This window comes from Homarus americanus, unplaced genomic scaffold (assembly GCF_018991925.1).
Source record: "Homarus americanus isolate GMGI-L3 unplaced genomic scaffold, GMGI_Hamer_2.0 scaffold31813, whole genome shotgun sequence".
NCBI lineage: Eukaryota > Metazoa > Arthropoda > Malacostraca > Decapoda > Nephropidae > Homarus > Homarus americanus.
This window is the reverse complement of record NW_024739043.1, coordinates 65766-80651: the sequence shown is the minus strand read 5'-3', so window position 1 is coordinate 80651 and position 14886 is coordinate 65766. Positions and strand designations below refer to the sequence as shown.

At 49.5% G+C, this 14886-nt stretch overlaps 1 protein-coding gene across 1 annotated transcript in view; it reads left to right on the top strand.

Annotated features, from left to right (window-relative positions):
* The window catches only part of LOC121874412 (lachesin-like), a 79322-nt gene that overhangs the window by 42910 nt on the left and 21526 nt on the right, over positions 1–14886 (top strand). Inside the window, 1 exon segment of the mRNA XM_042378541.1 lies at positions 8327–8485. Within this exon segment, the coding sequence (XP_042234475.1) occupies positions 8327–8485 (159 nt within the window).

The following is a 14886-nucleotide window of genomic DNA, read 5'->3' as shown; positions in this document are numbered from 1 at the left end:
GTTGGATTATTTGTCTATCGGCCACGCTAATTCCGAATATGTTTGAGTTTTTTACATCATTGCATTAGAAGGTTTGTGGATACTTTTGGGTTTGGCATGAAAAACGCGAAAAAACTGTAAATAATAAAGGGACTGGCAATGTGGCACAACCTGTTAAAATCAAGTTATTGAATTGGATTATTCGACGACTGTGTACACTGGTTCATAATATGCTATTGTTTTACAACTCAATGCGCTACAAATTATGCCGATATTTTTGCTGCAAGTCACCACATACATATATTTCGAAAACCAGGGCCCAATATTACCAACGGCGTGGATAGATTCCGTGGAATGAATTCAGGACATTCCCGCTCATGGAACATTACCAAACTCCGTATATGTGCCAATGGCAGGCCAATGGCAATATTTACAGAGTTTGTTGAGGCTCCCTGGACGGGAATGCCCTGAATTTATTCCACGGAATCTATTCACGCCGTTGGTAATATTCGTCCCAGGACTGATCAACGAATTCAGCCCAAGTAGCTTGACTTGGACAGTTAAGGACAAAATCTCAGTCCGTACTTTTGAATAAAATATTGTTCCATAGGTGGTGATATTGAAGTGCTGAAAGTTGTTTTTTCTGTGTTGTTTTGCAGTTAGTTCAAAGGGCCGTCACCAAGATGGGTCGTCCTAAGATTAGCAACACTCAGCTGCGCCAGGGTAACGATAAGGTGTTCGGGGTTCGGATGCCTCTGCCATCTAACAAGTTGCCTCTGAACAAGGAAGTTGGAAGTGCCCTGGCTTATGAAGCAGAAAACGAGAGGTTAAGGAGAAGAACAAATACTTTTGATTATATGGATGCCACCAACAAGGTGACTGAGAAGGTACTGGATGTGTATAGGAAGGCCACTGTCCCCACTATCTCTGAAATCAGGGTGAAAATGAGAGTCCACGACCTGTGGAGGATGCGGAGGGAGACGATGATGATGAAGGGAAATGGACAGAAACAGAAAACGAAGAAAACGAAGAACGGGAAGCTGAAGATGAGGTTCGAGGATATAGCTGAGAAGTTGTTTGATGTGGCAGACGACAGCAAAGTGCACGAACGAGAGAAAAGCTTCCTGGCAGCCCAGAGGAAACCGGGAAGGGAGGGCTGCATTGATGGCGTTGACAAAATTGTGACTGCCAAGCTGAAAGAAGAGAGGGAGAAGGAAGCGAAGAGGGCAAAGAAAAGGGCTGAGGAAGAGAGGAAAACTGAGAAGATGAGGTCAAAGAGTAAGGAGGAGATGGAGAGGATGTCGTGTAAAGTATCGGCAGTGGATGACAGTGCTCAGGAAGAAGATAGTGATTATAAGGATGTCAATGACAATGAGTTCAAGGCTATGGTCGACAGGAGAGCAAGATCAGAGAAAAGGAAAAGGGAGAAAGAAGCCGAGGACAGGATCGGAGAAACTGCTGACAGGTTCAAGGTATCCAATGATGCAGTGGCTCACATCGCAAACACCATCAGAGCTGCAGACAACATCATAACTGAAGGGGACAAGTCTGAAGTGACTAACTGGAAGAAAGTGGAGAGAGTCAGGAAGAGGTCACGAGAACAGAAAAAAGAAAAGTTCAGGGGATTCAAGGTCAGAGGTCTCATGGTAGATGAGAGGATCAATGAGAACAAGATAGTGACTGGTGTAGGTGAGAAGAACCACAAGAGATTCGCCATGGAAAAGAGGGAAGACTGTGCAGTGATCGGCTTCCCTGGTGAGGAGTTCCTTGGTCACCTGGTCCCGGTGGGGGGAAAGGGGGTAGACCTGGCCACCAGCCTGCTGGCCTTCCTGGAGGAGCGCGGTATTGACACCACCGACCTCCTGGTTGTCCTTAGCGACGGTTGCAACAAACTGAGTGGCTATAATCACGGTTTCATCGCCGAGTTTGAAAGGCTGTTGGGACGGCCTCTCCTCCACATCCACTGCCTGATCCACAGTCTGGAGAAGCTCTTCGGCCATCTATTCAACCATTACGCTGGCCCAACCACTGGTCCCGCCTCCTGGAGTGGTGAGGAGGCTCGGAAGCTGACCGGCAACGTGTGGGACCTTCCGGTGGTTGAATTCGAGGCCGTCACCAACACCTACCTCAGGTCTCTCCTGGATGCCATCCCCTCCGTCGTCTGGGAGGAGTTCAGCTGGGACACCCGGTATCTGTTGGAGATGGCCAAGACGGTGGAGTCCGGCCACATTGAGGAGAGATGGGCCAGGGCACGGGCCGGAGCCATGACCAACGCCAGATGGCAAAACACGGAGAGCAGGGAGCTGAGGGCCTACATGAGCACCACCTCCCCCAGCGAGTCACAGAGACGGATGACCTCCTTCATCATCCTTATCTACGTGCCCTCCTTCCTGGAGATCAGGCAGAGGAATCTGCTACTGGAGGGCCCACGCCACCTCCTCGCCATCATCAACCGGGTGAGGACGTACTGCACCCTGGAGGAAGTGGAGCTGCTTACTCCATACCTCCAGTTCAACGGCTACTTCGGCCAGCACGAGGTGGTGCTGGTCTCACTGCTGGCCTCCATGGACAAGAGTGAGAGGGAGTTGGCCCTAAACATCATCAAGCAGCTGAGGAAGAAGGAAAAAAGGCACAAGAGAAAGACAGTGAGGAAAGTGAGGAACCCTCAACTGAATCTGGCAGCCACCAAGCTGTCAGAGTTGGTTGATCTGCAGAAGGCCAGCTCCTCCCCTCCCATCCTGTTCCAGCACAGTGACCAGGAACTGGAGCAATTTCTGGAGGAACCGTACAGTGAGCCAGGTCTGCCCTGCACCACCACCGCAGTGGAAAGAGGAGTGAAGCTCACCACGGAGGCGGCAGACGTGGCCAGCTCTGCCTGGCAGCAGGACCAGGTCACCTGGAACAAGCTGGAGGCCAGGAAGAGAAACAAGCGGAGGGCTAAGAAAGAGGACTACCAGTGCTAGACTGTGGGGACACTGGGACTGAGGGGACACTGTGGGGACAGCCAATGTTAGTGTGCCAACTGTGCTAGTGTGCTGCTGATAAATTGAAGCATACATGCCAATAATAAAGAATGTCTACCATTATTCTTGTTTTTTTTTTATGTCGAACCGAAAAGTATCCACAAACCTTCTAATGCACTGATGTTAAAGATTCAAACATATTCGGAACCAGCGTGGCCGATAGACAAATAATCCAACCCAAGCCACTTGATTTTGAAAACTTTTGCCAAACTGTCACTCCCTACTGTACAGATGCCGTAGCTACTTCACCCCTGAGCAGTTGCTTCAAGTTGCTTCGTCCTAACTTGGGGTATTGCTCTCATATCTGGGGTGGCTCTTCTTCTGTCCAACTGTTAGATAGGGTGGAATCAAAGGCATTTCGTCATATTAACTCTCCTCCTTTAGTTGACAATCCCTCTTCCCTTTCTCTTCGCTGCAATGTTGCTTCACTCTCTCTCTTTTACAAGTATTCCAACGGGCAATGTTCGGTGGATTTGGCATCCTGTGTACCGCCGGCAAGGCCGTGGGCTCGTAAGGCTCATCTTGCCTGTGGTGTCGACCGTTTCTTTGTGGATGTCGATCGCACTAGAATAACCCATTATAGTACATCCTTCTTTCCTCACACAGCCAAACTGTGGAATGCTCTGCTTCCTTCTGTGTTTCCATACTCTTACAATCTGCCTCACTTCAAAAAGCTGGTTTTCCGGCATCTTCGTGGTGTAGATTGATATAGTCTTTTTCTCTTCTATTTTATTTTTTTACGTCTTATTCCCCCCGCCCCCCCCTCAAGGCCTCGTTGTGGGTAGATGACCTGTGCCCGGGTGTTCTCTTCCCCGTAAAAAAAAAAAACCTCCAGCTCATCTTACTTTTTATCAATATCAAAACCCCTAAAAGTCCTATGGCGACAGATGCGTGGCGATGGGGACAGGCAGAAATGGCTGCCGGGAGTATCTAGTCACAACTCTGCACCTGGCAGCATAGATACGATGGTCGTCTATGCACTGAGATCTAGGTAGCAGTGCAATCCTGTCCTGTCTGTGCGACTGAGCAGCCCTTACCAGGAGCCACTCTGCTCACCCCACATGGGGGAGGGGGCTAAAAAAGGTGCCCTAAACAAAGCCTGCCTAAAAAAACAACCTGACTGGGCAACCGCACCCAGTAAGGTCATCCTTATGCGGTCAAAAACATAATGATAGATCAAAGCAAAAACACATTATACAACCTCTTATGGTCGCTTCTGGATACTGATACAAATGAGCATCCTGAAAGAAGAACCGCTCTTGTGGCAAAAGATCTGGTTAGGTATAACATCGACATAACAGCCATTAGTGAGTCCCGGACTCCCGGTTCTCAAACGAGGAACGACTCACAGAACAAGGATCCGGCTATACCTTCTTCTGGAAGGGTAAGACTCCTACGGAGAAAACCCCCATTTATTGAGTTGGATTTGCCATCCGCCAATCCATCCTATATAGGCTAGCTGAAATGCCTGCTGAAGTCAACGAGCACCTCATGACACTCCGAGTCCGAATTACTCACTTTATGCCCTCTTCCTCGATGCATACGCCCTAACGCGGGATGTAGAGGATGACATCAAGGAGGCTATTTACGCTGACCTTGACAGAGTGCTAACCTCTATCTCCCGAGAAGATAAGGTTGTGCTCCTTGGTGACTTCAATGCCAGAGTCGGCAAAGATGCTGACATACAGCAGGGAACCACAGGGAGAAAACTAGTGGGCAAGTTTAATTACATTGGCCTACTCCTCAGCAAGTGTGTGCTGAACAAACCACACTATCACCAAGACTTTGTTTAGGCCAGCCGACAAGTTGAATGGGTCTTGGCAATAACCACAATCCAAACATTGGCATCTCATTGCTCATTGACTCTCCCTTCACTCGTCGATGGTAAAGGTACTGCACTCACTGACTGACGGAACAACCCTCAGTCATGAACCAAAGCTGATACCTTCCACTAGAAGAAAGCGAGAGGCCAGATCAAACTTCGCAATCTAATGAACGAATGGTGGAAAAATGAAGCGTATGCAATGCCAAAAACAAATGCCGATCAACAAAAGTTGCATGAACTTTTCAATTCAATAAAACAATGTATGGCCCAACTACTCAAGGAGCGGCCCCCCTCCTCTCATCCGAAGGCAACTCCCTAATTAAAGATGAAGAAGGCATTCGTCAGCTCTGGAAGGACCACTAATACTCGTTGCTCAACCGGAACACCTATGTGGATGTCCTGACTACCCAGTAGGTCCCAGCAACTAGAACTGACCCATCTCAGCTATTCTCCATCCGGGATGAGGTGGCTACTGCCTGATGGAATTTCAGTTGCGGGTATAAAGTAGGAGGACCTCTGCTTACTAGCCGTCTCCTCTCTTTCCTGGAGAATGTATGGGGGAAGGAGGAAATCCCCCAAGCTCTTAAAGACGCCTCCATCGTCAATATTCCTAAGAACAAGGGAGACCGGTCAGACTGTGCCAACTACCGCAGGATCTCGCTGCTGTCCATAGCTGTCAAGATTGTCGCCAGAGTTCTACGGAATAGACTTCTTCCTGAGTCGGAAACTTCCTCCCATAATCTCAATATGGCTTTAGACCAAAACGTGGCACCACTGACATGATCTTCGCTGCCCACTAGGGACAGGAAAAGTCCAAAGAACAGCGTTTTGACCTGTACATGGCCTTCACCGACCTTCCTAAGGCCAACAGGGAAGCCCTCTGGTGGACCCTCAGTGGTTTTGTTTGACCATCATAATTCATCGCCATTGTGAGGTAATTGCACGATAACATGAACGGCAGTGTCCTGCTCAATGGCACTCAGTCTGAGTTTTTCTCCATCCAAACTAGAGTAAAACATGGGTGTGCATTGGAATTAACTCTCTCTTCAATTTTCTTGGCTGCCTTCCTTACTCGTGCCAGTGCCAATTTAGCCGGATGAAGGGACTTTTCAACATAAGACGACCCCAGGCAGGAACAAAGGTGTCGGCCACTTCCATCACTGAACTTAAGTATGCAGATGACTTCACCCTCGTCGCTCACACTGAACGCAACCTACAGGAGATCCGGAACATGTATGCAGTTGTATATGCACACTTCGGTCTTGAAGTGAATACACGTAAGACTCAGATTCTCTTTCAGCCTGCCTCTGATTCTGCCACAGCTCCACCATCCATCCATCCAGCTTAATGGTACCATCCTCTCTAATGTTACCCACTTCCAGTATCTCGTCTCCCACCTGTCCACCACCGCCGACATCCGATTCAACATTAGATCAGATGTGTATTTCATGGCTTTGGCAGACTCTGTACCCGTGTCTTCTGCTGTAGGGAGCTAAAATCATCTACAAAGCTGCACGTATATAGATCAGTGGTCCTCCCCATCCTGCTATACGGTAGCGAGACATGGGTTACATAAAGGAGGCTACTCAAGACAAGAGAATAAATGCCAGTAGTTTTCTTGACACCAACTGTAGGATCATCGAGGATGTCATTATCCATGAACAACTACGTTGGACTGGCCACGTTACCCACATGGACGACAGTAGACTGCCAAAGCAGCCACTTTAAAGTCGCCTAACGAATGGTAAATGTAGCGCTGGTGGGTAGCGGAAAAGGTGTAGAGATAGTTTTAAGACAAACTTGAAAGAGTGCCAAATCAACCTCCTCACCTGGGAGATGATCACTCCACATCGTAACGCTTGGAGGAGCACCACACATGAAGGTATCAATACTTTCGATTTAGTCCGACTGCAAACCAAGGCAGACAAGCGGTAGTGCCGGAAAAACGCTGCCGCCTCCCATCCCGCACTAGATGTAGCCCTCCACATGTGCAGCATCTGTGGAAGGCCCTGCCGTTCCCGTATCGGCCTCTTCAGTCACCTCAGAACTCACCACCCTAAGTGACATCCCTAATAACTCATATCATTGTATCATAACTGGATGATCGTCATACTCGATTCCGAGTGACAACAAAGTAGTAGTAGGAGTAGGGGTTGTGAGTGATGGGTTGTGAGTGATGGGTTGTGAGTGATGGGCTGTGAGTGATGGGCTGTGAGTGATGGGTTGTGAGTGATGGGCTGTGAGTGATGGGCTGTGAGTGATGGGCTGTGAGTGATGGGCTGTGAGTGATGGGCTGTGAGTGATGGGTTGTGAGTGATGGGCTGTGAGTGATGGGTTGTGAGTGATGGCCAGAGGATGGGCTGGGGAGGATGGCCAGAGTGATGGGTTGTGGAGTGATGGGTCAGGAGTGATGGGCCAGAGTGATGGCTGTGAGATGGTTGTGAGAGGATGGCTGTGAGTGATGGGTTGTGGAGATGGGGAGGATGTGGGTTGTGAGTGATGGGGTCGTGGAATTGCAGGAGTTGTGGATGAGAGACTGTCAGGTTGTGGACGAGTGACTGGGAGATTGTGGACGAGGACTGGGAGATTAGGACGAGTGACTGGGAGATTGTGGACGAGTGACTGTAGATTGTGACTTATAAATCAAGATTGTGGACGAGTAACTGGAGATTGTGACGAGTAATCAGATTGCACTTATGACTGGGAGATTGTGGACGAGTAACTGGGAGATTTGTGGACGAGTGACTGGGGAGATTGGTGGACGAGTGACTGGGAGATTGTGGACGGAGTGATCGGGAGATTGTGGACGAGCAGACTGGGAAGATTGTGGACGTGAGCGACTGGGAGATTGTGGACGAGTAACTGGGAGATTGTGGACTAGTGAGACTGGGAGATTGTGGGACGAGTAACTGGGAGACAGGACGAGTGACTGGGAGATTGTGGACGAGTGACTGGGAGATTGTAGATGGGTGACTGGGAGATTGTAGATGGGTGACTGGGAGATTGTGGACGAGTGACTGGGAGATTGTAGATGGGTGACTGGGAGATTGTGGACGAGTGACTGGGAGATTGTGGACGAGTGACTGGAAGATTGTGGACGAGTGACTGGGAGATTGTGGACGAGTAACTGGGAGGTTATGTAGGAGTGACAAAAGGCGTTATGGGTGAGTTACAAGAGCTCCTAGATACTAGGCTGTGGTTGGTGAGTGACATAATATTATGTGATATGATTTAAGAGTAACGCGCTCTGTGGATGAGTAACGCGCTCTGTGGATGAGTAACGCCGAATCTTAACTAAATGGTGAGTGAGTGAGTGATTATAGCATCTGATAATAATGGATGAATTATGAATTACGATAAAAAATGAGACAAAACAAAATATCCAAATCTGAAGATGTAAAACAAAAACACTTACGTCACATGAATCCGGATTAATCCAACCTCATGGTAAAAACGTAAACAATATTGACTAATCTTGAACCCCTCCTCTATTCCACAGTACCTCCGGATATTATTGACCGGGAATCGTCTGGTGACCTGACCGTGCGTGAAGGTCATGATGTGAACCTTACCTGCCGAGCCAAAGGTCACCCTACACCAAGTATCGTCTGGCGTCGAGAGGACAATCAAGATATTATACTTGACCCAGGACACCCAGGTCAGGTCAGGTGTAACTGGTGGATAGGGATATAGTTTAATAGGGAGTAAAGTAATAGAGAAATAGTGTAATAGGAACATAGTTTAATAGGGAGATAGTGTAATAGGGAGATAGTGTAATAGGCAAAAATAGCTTAGTGAGGAACAGCTAAAGGCCAGATTAAAGGAGACACAGCTACTTGTGCTGGAACAGTAACTTGTTGCTGTTGTTGTGGTGGTGGTGGGGGTGGTGGTGGTAGTGGGGTGGTGGGGGTGATTGGGTGGTGGTGGGGGTGGTGGTAGTGGGGTGGTGGTGGTGGGGTGGTTGGGGTGGTGGTAGTGGGGGGTGGTGGGGGTGGTGAGGGTGGTGGTGGGGTGGTGGTGGGGAGTGGTGGTGGTAGTGGAGGGTGGTGGCGGGTGGTGGTGGTGGTGGAGGGTGTGGCGGGGTTGGTGGTGGTGGTGGTGGGTGGTGGTGGTGGTGGTAGGTGTGGGTGGTGGTGACAAAGGAGGTGTGTTGGTGGTGGTGGTGGTGACAAGGCAGTGTGTTAGTGGTGGTGGTGGTGATGGTGGTGGTGATGAGCGAGGTATGTTAGTGGTGGTGGTGGTGGTGGTGGTGGTGACAAGCGGGAGTGTGTTGAGTGGTGGTGGTGGTGATGGGCAGAGGTAATGTTGGTGGTGGTGGTGACAAGTGTATTTGTGGTGGTGGTGGTGATGGTGGTGGTGGTGGTGGTGGTGACAAGCTGAGGTATGTTAGTGGTGGTGGTGGTGGTGGTGACAGAAGGTGTGTTTTGTGGTGGTGGTGGTGATGGTGGTGGTGACAAGCGAGGTAATGTTGAGGTGGTGGTGGTGGTGGTGAGGTGACAGAGCGAGGGTAATGTTGAGTGGTGTGGTGATGGTGGTGGTGACAAGCGAGGGATGTTAGTGGTGGTGGTGGTGATGGTGGGTGACATGAGGTGATGCTGGTAGTGGTGATGGTGGTGGTGATGGCAGGGTGTGTTAGTGGGTGGTGGTGGTGACAAGCGAGGTAATGTTAGTGGTGGTGGTGGTGGTGGTGACAAGCGAGGTAGTGTTGGTGGTGGTGGTGGTGATGGTGGTGACAAGCGGGTAATGTTAGTGTTGGTGGTGGTGGTGAGGTGACAAGCGGGTGGTGTTAGTGGTGGTGGTGGTGATGGTGGTGACAAGCTGAGTGTGTAAGTGGTGGTGATGGTGGTGGTGGTGGTGACAAGCGAGGTAATGTTAGTGGTGGTGATGGTGACGGCGAGGTAACGCTAGTGGTGGTGATGGTGGTGGTGGTGGTGACGCCGAGGTAATGCTAGTGGTGGTGATGGTGGTGGTGGGACAAGCGAGGTAATGCTAGTGGTGGTGATGGTGGTGGTGGTGGATGACAAGCGAGGTAATGTTAGTGGTGGTGGTGGTGGTGGTGGTGGTGACAAGGAGGTAATGCTAGTGGTGGTGATGGTGGTGGTGGTGACAAGCGAGGTAATGCTAGTGGTGGTGGATGGTGGTGGTGGCGGATGATAAGCGAGGTAATGTTAGTGGTGGTGGTGGTGACAGCGAGGTAATGCCAGGTGGTGCTGGTGGTGGTGGTGACGCTATGTACGTTGGTGGTGGTGGTGGTGACGATGCCGAGGTAATGTTGGTGGTGGTGGTGGTGGTGGTGGTGACATGAGGTAATGTTGGTGGTGGTGGTGGTGGTGGTGATGACATGAGGTAATGTTGGTGGTGGTGGTGGTGGTAGTAATGTTGAGGTAATGTTAGTGGTGGTGGTGATGACGCGAGGTAATGCTAGGTGGTGGTGATGGTGGTGGTGGTGATGACAAGCGAGGTAATGTTAGTGGTGGTGGTGGTGGTGACGCTGAGTGTAATGCTAGTGGTGGTGTTGGTGGTGGTGGTGACAAGAGCGAGGTAATGTTGGTGGTGGTGGTGGTGGTGTAAGGAGTTGAGGTAATGTTAATAATAATAATAATAATTAACGGTTTATTGAAAGAGCATGGCAGCTGGAAGGCTGAAAATATACAGTTACATATTTGGGAAATGGGTTTCGAATTACAATATACAAGTAACATAAGTGATACAAATAAGATTATAATAACTAGATGGGGAAAAGCTCCAAACTACAGTTCATTTCAACATAGTGACAGTGCAAGAAGTAAAGTTTACTGGGAGTGAATACACTGGTTTATTTGGCGTTATTGATAATTTTACAATGGTTGGGACTGGGCTGTTCTATAGCGACTGGGTTCGTGCACGTATGGGCTGGATGCGGTTGTGGTGTCGAACAGACCTCGGCTAGGGATCTCAGGTGGTAGTAAGAGCCGGTGTCGAGGATGGTGTAGCTTCTACCAAATTTGCAGATGAGGTCGTGGTGATGGTCAGTGAGAGTCGAAAGGGTCAGTGTGTTGAGCGCTTCTTGGATATGGAGTAGGAAGGGAGAGAATAATCTTGCATGCCCTCTTTTGCACTTTTTCTAGGTGTTTGTTGTGTGGCATTTAGGGAGGAAGACTGTAGGGGAGGCAAGGCAGTGAGTTTGGGAAGTATGAATGTTGTGTGCTAATTGGAGGAGCTCGGTGCAGGAACCTGGAGGACTTGAGTTGACGGAGGAGGGGAGACGGAACTGGAGGATTTGACAATTCACTGACGTGTGGTTTCCAATTTAGTTTGTTGTTTATGAGGACGCCGAGGAGCTTGTGAATCTACAACCTGGGAGTGTGTTCGACCCAGAGTAATGGAAGGAGGTGGGACAACGTCGGAGGAGAGGTTGATGCATAACCATGGTCTTGGTATGGTCTTGGTATGGTTAGTGGTGGTGGTGGTGACAAGCGAGGTAATGTTAGTGGTGGTGGTGGTGGTGGTGGTGGTGACAAGGAGGTAATGCTAGTGGTGGTGGTGACAAGCGAGGTATTGCTAGTGGTGGTGGTGGTGGCAAGCGAGGTAATGCTAGTGGTGGTGGTGACAAGGAGGTAATGTTAGTGGTGGTGGTGGTGGTGGTGGTGACAAGGAGGTAATGCTAGGTGGTGGTGGTGGTGGTGGTGACAAGCGAGGTAATGTTAGTGGTAGTGGTGGTGGTGGTGGTGGTGACAAGCGAGGTAATGCTAGTGGTGGTGGTGGTGGCAGTGGTGGTGGTGGTGGTGGTGGTGGTGGCAGATGCTTATAATGCTATTGGTGGTGGGGTGGTGGTAGTGGTGGTGGTGGTGGTGGTGACGTTTATGTAACGTTAGTGGTGGTGCACGCTTATAACGTTAGTGGTGGTGGTGGTGGTGGTGGTGACGGCTTATGTAATGCTAGTGGTGGTGGTGGTGGCACGCTTGAGGTAATGCTAGTGGTGGTGGTGACAAGCGAGGTAATGCTATTGGTGGTGGTGGTGTAGTGGTGGTGGTGGTGGTGGTAATGCTTTATGCATGCTATTGGTGGTGGTGGTAACAAGCGAGGTAATGTTAGTGGTGGCAGGAGCGGTGGCAGTGGTGGTGGCAGGTGATAAAGAATTAGCGGTGGTGGCAGGTGATAGAGATAGTGGTGGCAGGAGCGGTGGTGGCAGTGGTGGTGACAGGTGATAAAGAATTAGCGGTGGTGGCAGGTGATAGAGATAGTGGCAGGAGCGGTGGTGGCAGTGGTGGTGGCAGGTAACTGAAAGTTAGTGGTAAGGTGGTGGTAGTAGTGGCAGGTGATAGAGAGTTTGTGATGGTATGGTGGCAGTGCAGGTGGCAGGGTAGATAGTTAGTGGAGCAGTGGTGGTGGCAGGTGATAGATAATTAGTGATGGCAGCAGGCAGCAGTAGTGGTTAATGGTGTCATCAGTGGGTAGCAGGTGATAAAGAGGTAGTGGTGGTGGTGGTGGCAGGTGATAGGAGTTAATGGTGTCATCAGTGGTGGTGGCAGGTGATAGAGTTAATGGGTGGTGGTGGCAGGTGATGGAGAGTTAGTGGCAGTGGCAGGTGATAGAGAGTTAATGGTGGCAGTGGTGGTGGCAGTGGTGGTGATGGCAGGTGATAGAGATAGTGGCAGCAGTGGTGGTGGCAGTGATAGGAGTTAATGGTGTCATCAGCAGGTGATAGAGAGTTAATGGTGGTGCGGTGGTGGCAGTGGTGGGCAGGTGATAGAGAGTTAGTGGGAAAGTGGTGGTGGCAGGTGATAGGAGTTAATGGTGGTGGTGAGCAGGTGATAGAGAGTTAATGGTGGCAGTGGTGGTGGCAGGTGGTGGCAGGTGATAGAGAGTTAGTGGCAGCAGTGGTGGTGGGTGATAGGAGTTAATGGTGTCACTGTGGTAGCAGGTGATAGAGAGTTAATGGTGTCATCAGTGGTAGCAGGTGATAGGGAGTTAATGGTGGCAGTGGTGGTGGCAGTGGTGGTGGCAGTGGGTGATGGCAGGTGAGAGAGAGTTAGTGGCAGCAGTGGTGGTGGCAGGTGATAGGAGTTAATGGTGTCATCAGTGGTGGTAGCAGGTGATAGGAGTTAATGGTGGGCAGTGGTGGCAGTGGTGGTGGCAGTGGTGATGGCAGGTGATAGAGAGTTGTGGCAGAGTGGTGGTGGCAGGTGATAGAGCAATTTGCGGTGCGTGGTGGCAGCGTGATAGAGAGGGTGGTGTCATCAGTGGTGGTAGCAGGTGATGGAGAGTTAAGGTGGTGGCAGTGGTGGTGGCAGTGGGGTGATAGAGAGTTGGTGGCAGTGGTGGGGCAGATAGAGAGTTAAGTGTTGGGTGGTGGTGGCAGGTGATAGGAGTTAATGGTGTCATCAGTGGTGGTAGCAGGTGATAGAGTTAATGGTGTCACTGCAGCAGGTGAGCAGGTAGTTAATGCTCACTGTGGTGGCAGATAGAGTTATGGTGTCAGTGCAGGTGCAAGACAGAGAGCATGGTGGTGGTGGCAGTGGGGTGGTGGCAGGTGATGCAGTGTTAGTGACAGAGCAACATGTAATGTCAGGTTATTCAACACATATGACACTACACAGGTCGCAGTGAGAGAAAGGGGAGGGGAAAGACCAGTGAGAGAACAAGGTGAGGGGAGTAAGACCAGAGGGAGAACAAGGTGAGGGGAGTTAAGACCAGTGGGGAGAACAGGTGAGGGGAGTTAAGACCAGTGAGGGAGAACAAGGTGAGGGGAGTAAGACCAGTGAGGGAGAACAAGGTGAGGGGAGTTTAGACCAGTGAGGAGAACAGGTGAGGGAGTTTAGACCAGTGAGGGGAGAACAGGAGAGGGGGAGAGCTAGAGAGAGGAGAACAGGGTGAGGGGAAAGGACCAGTGAGGGAGAACAGGGAGAGGGGAAGGACCAGTGGAGGAGAACAGGTGAGGGGGAGTTAGACCAGTGAGGGAGAATAGGTGACAGGTTGGGAAGAGGTGACACGTGAGGGGAGAGGTGACAGGTGAGGGGAGGACAGGTGAGGGAAAGGAGACAGGAGGAAGAGGTGACAGGCGAGGAGAGGTGACAAGTGGTGGGAGTAGAGACAGGTGAGGGAGAGGTGACAGGTGAGAGAGTAGAGACAGGTGAGGGATAGGTGACAGGTGAGGAAGAGGTGACAGGTGATTGAGAGGTGACAGGTGAGGAAGAGGTGACAGGTGAGGGAGAGGTGACAGGTGAGGAAGAGGTGACAGGTGAAGGAGACGAGACAGGTGAGGGATTGGTGACAGGTGTGTTATATTCATTAGAACGTTTTTTCGATTTGTATTTATTTATTATTTATTTTTTAGATTTCTAGACAAAATTATTTCTGGAATAGACGAAACTATTAGATATCACTCACGGTAACTGAGGCATCATCCTGTAGCTCTAAAATGCCTTTTATCGTCAGGCGATACTGTACTGCAAGGCTCAACGGGGATGGAGGTGTTATGATAAAACGAACTTTATTAATATTGGAAGACAATGTAATTACCAATCGGTTTACTAATAACCATCGAGAGTTTAATAATAAATGAAGCTTTGCATATGAATACGAAGATAGACACCAAACGTTAACGCGAATTTAATTAACCTAACCTAATCTGCCAGGTAATGTGAAATAAACTTGGGTCTCTAATCTTCAGGCATTTCGACTAATCCATCATTTCTTTAAGACCTTTTCAATCTCTATATATTTACCTTAGGCCTACCTGCTATTACCTCCACTTACCAATATTTATTAGTTACCAATTCGCTCCTTTTTGTGGGTCGCGTGGCTGCGATTATCTAGACAATAGTTCTAAGTAGTCGGCAGCTACCAAACAGGGAGGTACTACCGCCTGGGAAGATATTGGAAGCATAATGTGTTGTCTAATGGTAGACCCTGCTGCCATATGTGACCAAGTCGCAGGTTGCTCATCTGACAATTGCAGGGTCTCAATTGTTTCTCGTACTACTGACAACACAACATACATATATTGTTTCTCACTTTTGATTTTTTTTTATTTTTGTATTTCTTTATTATTATGATTATTATTATTATTATTACTAT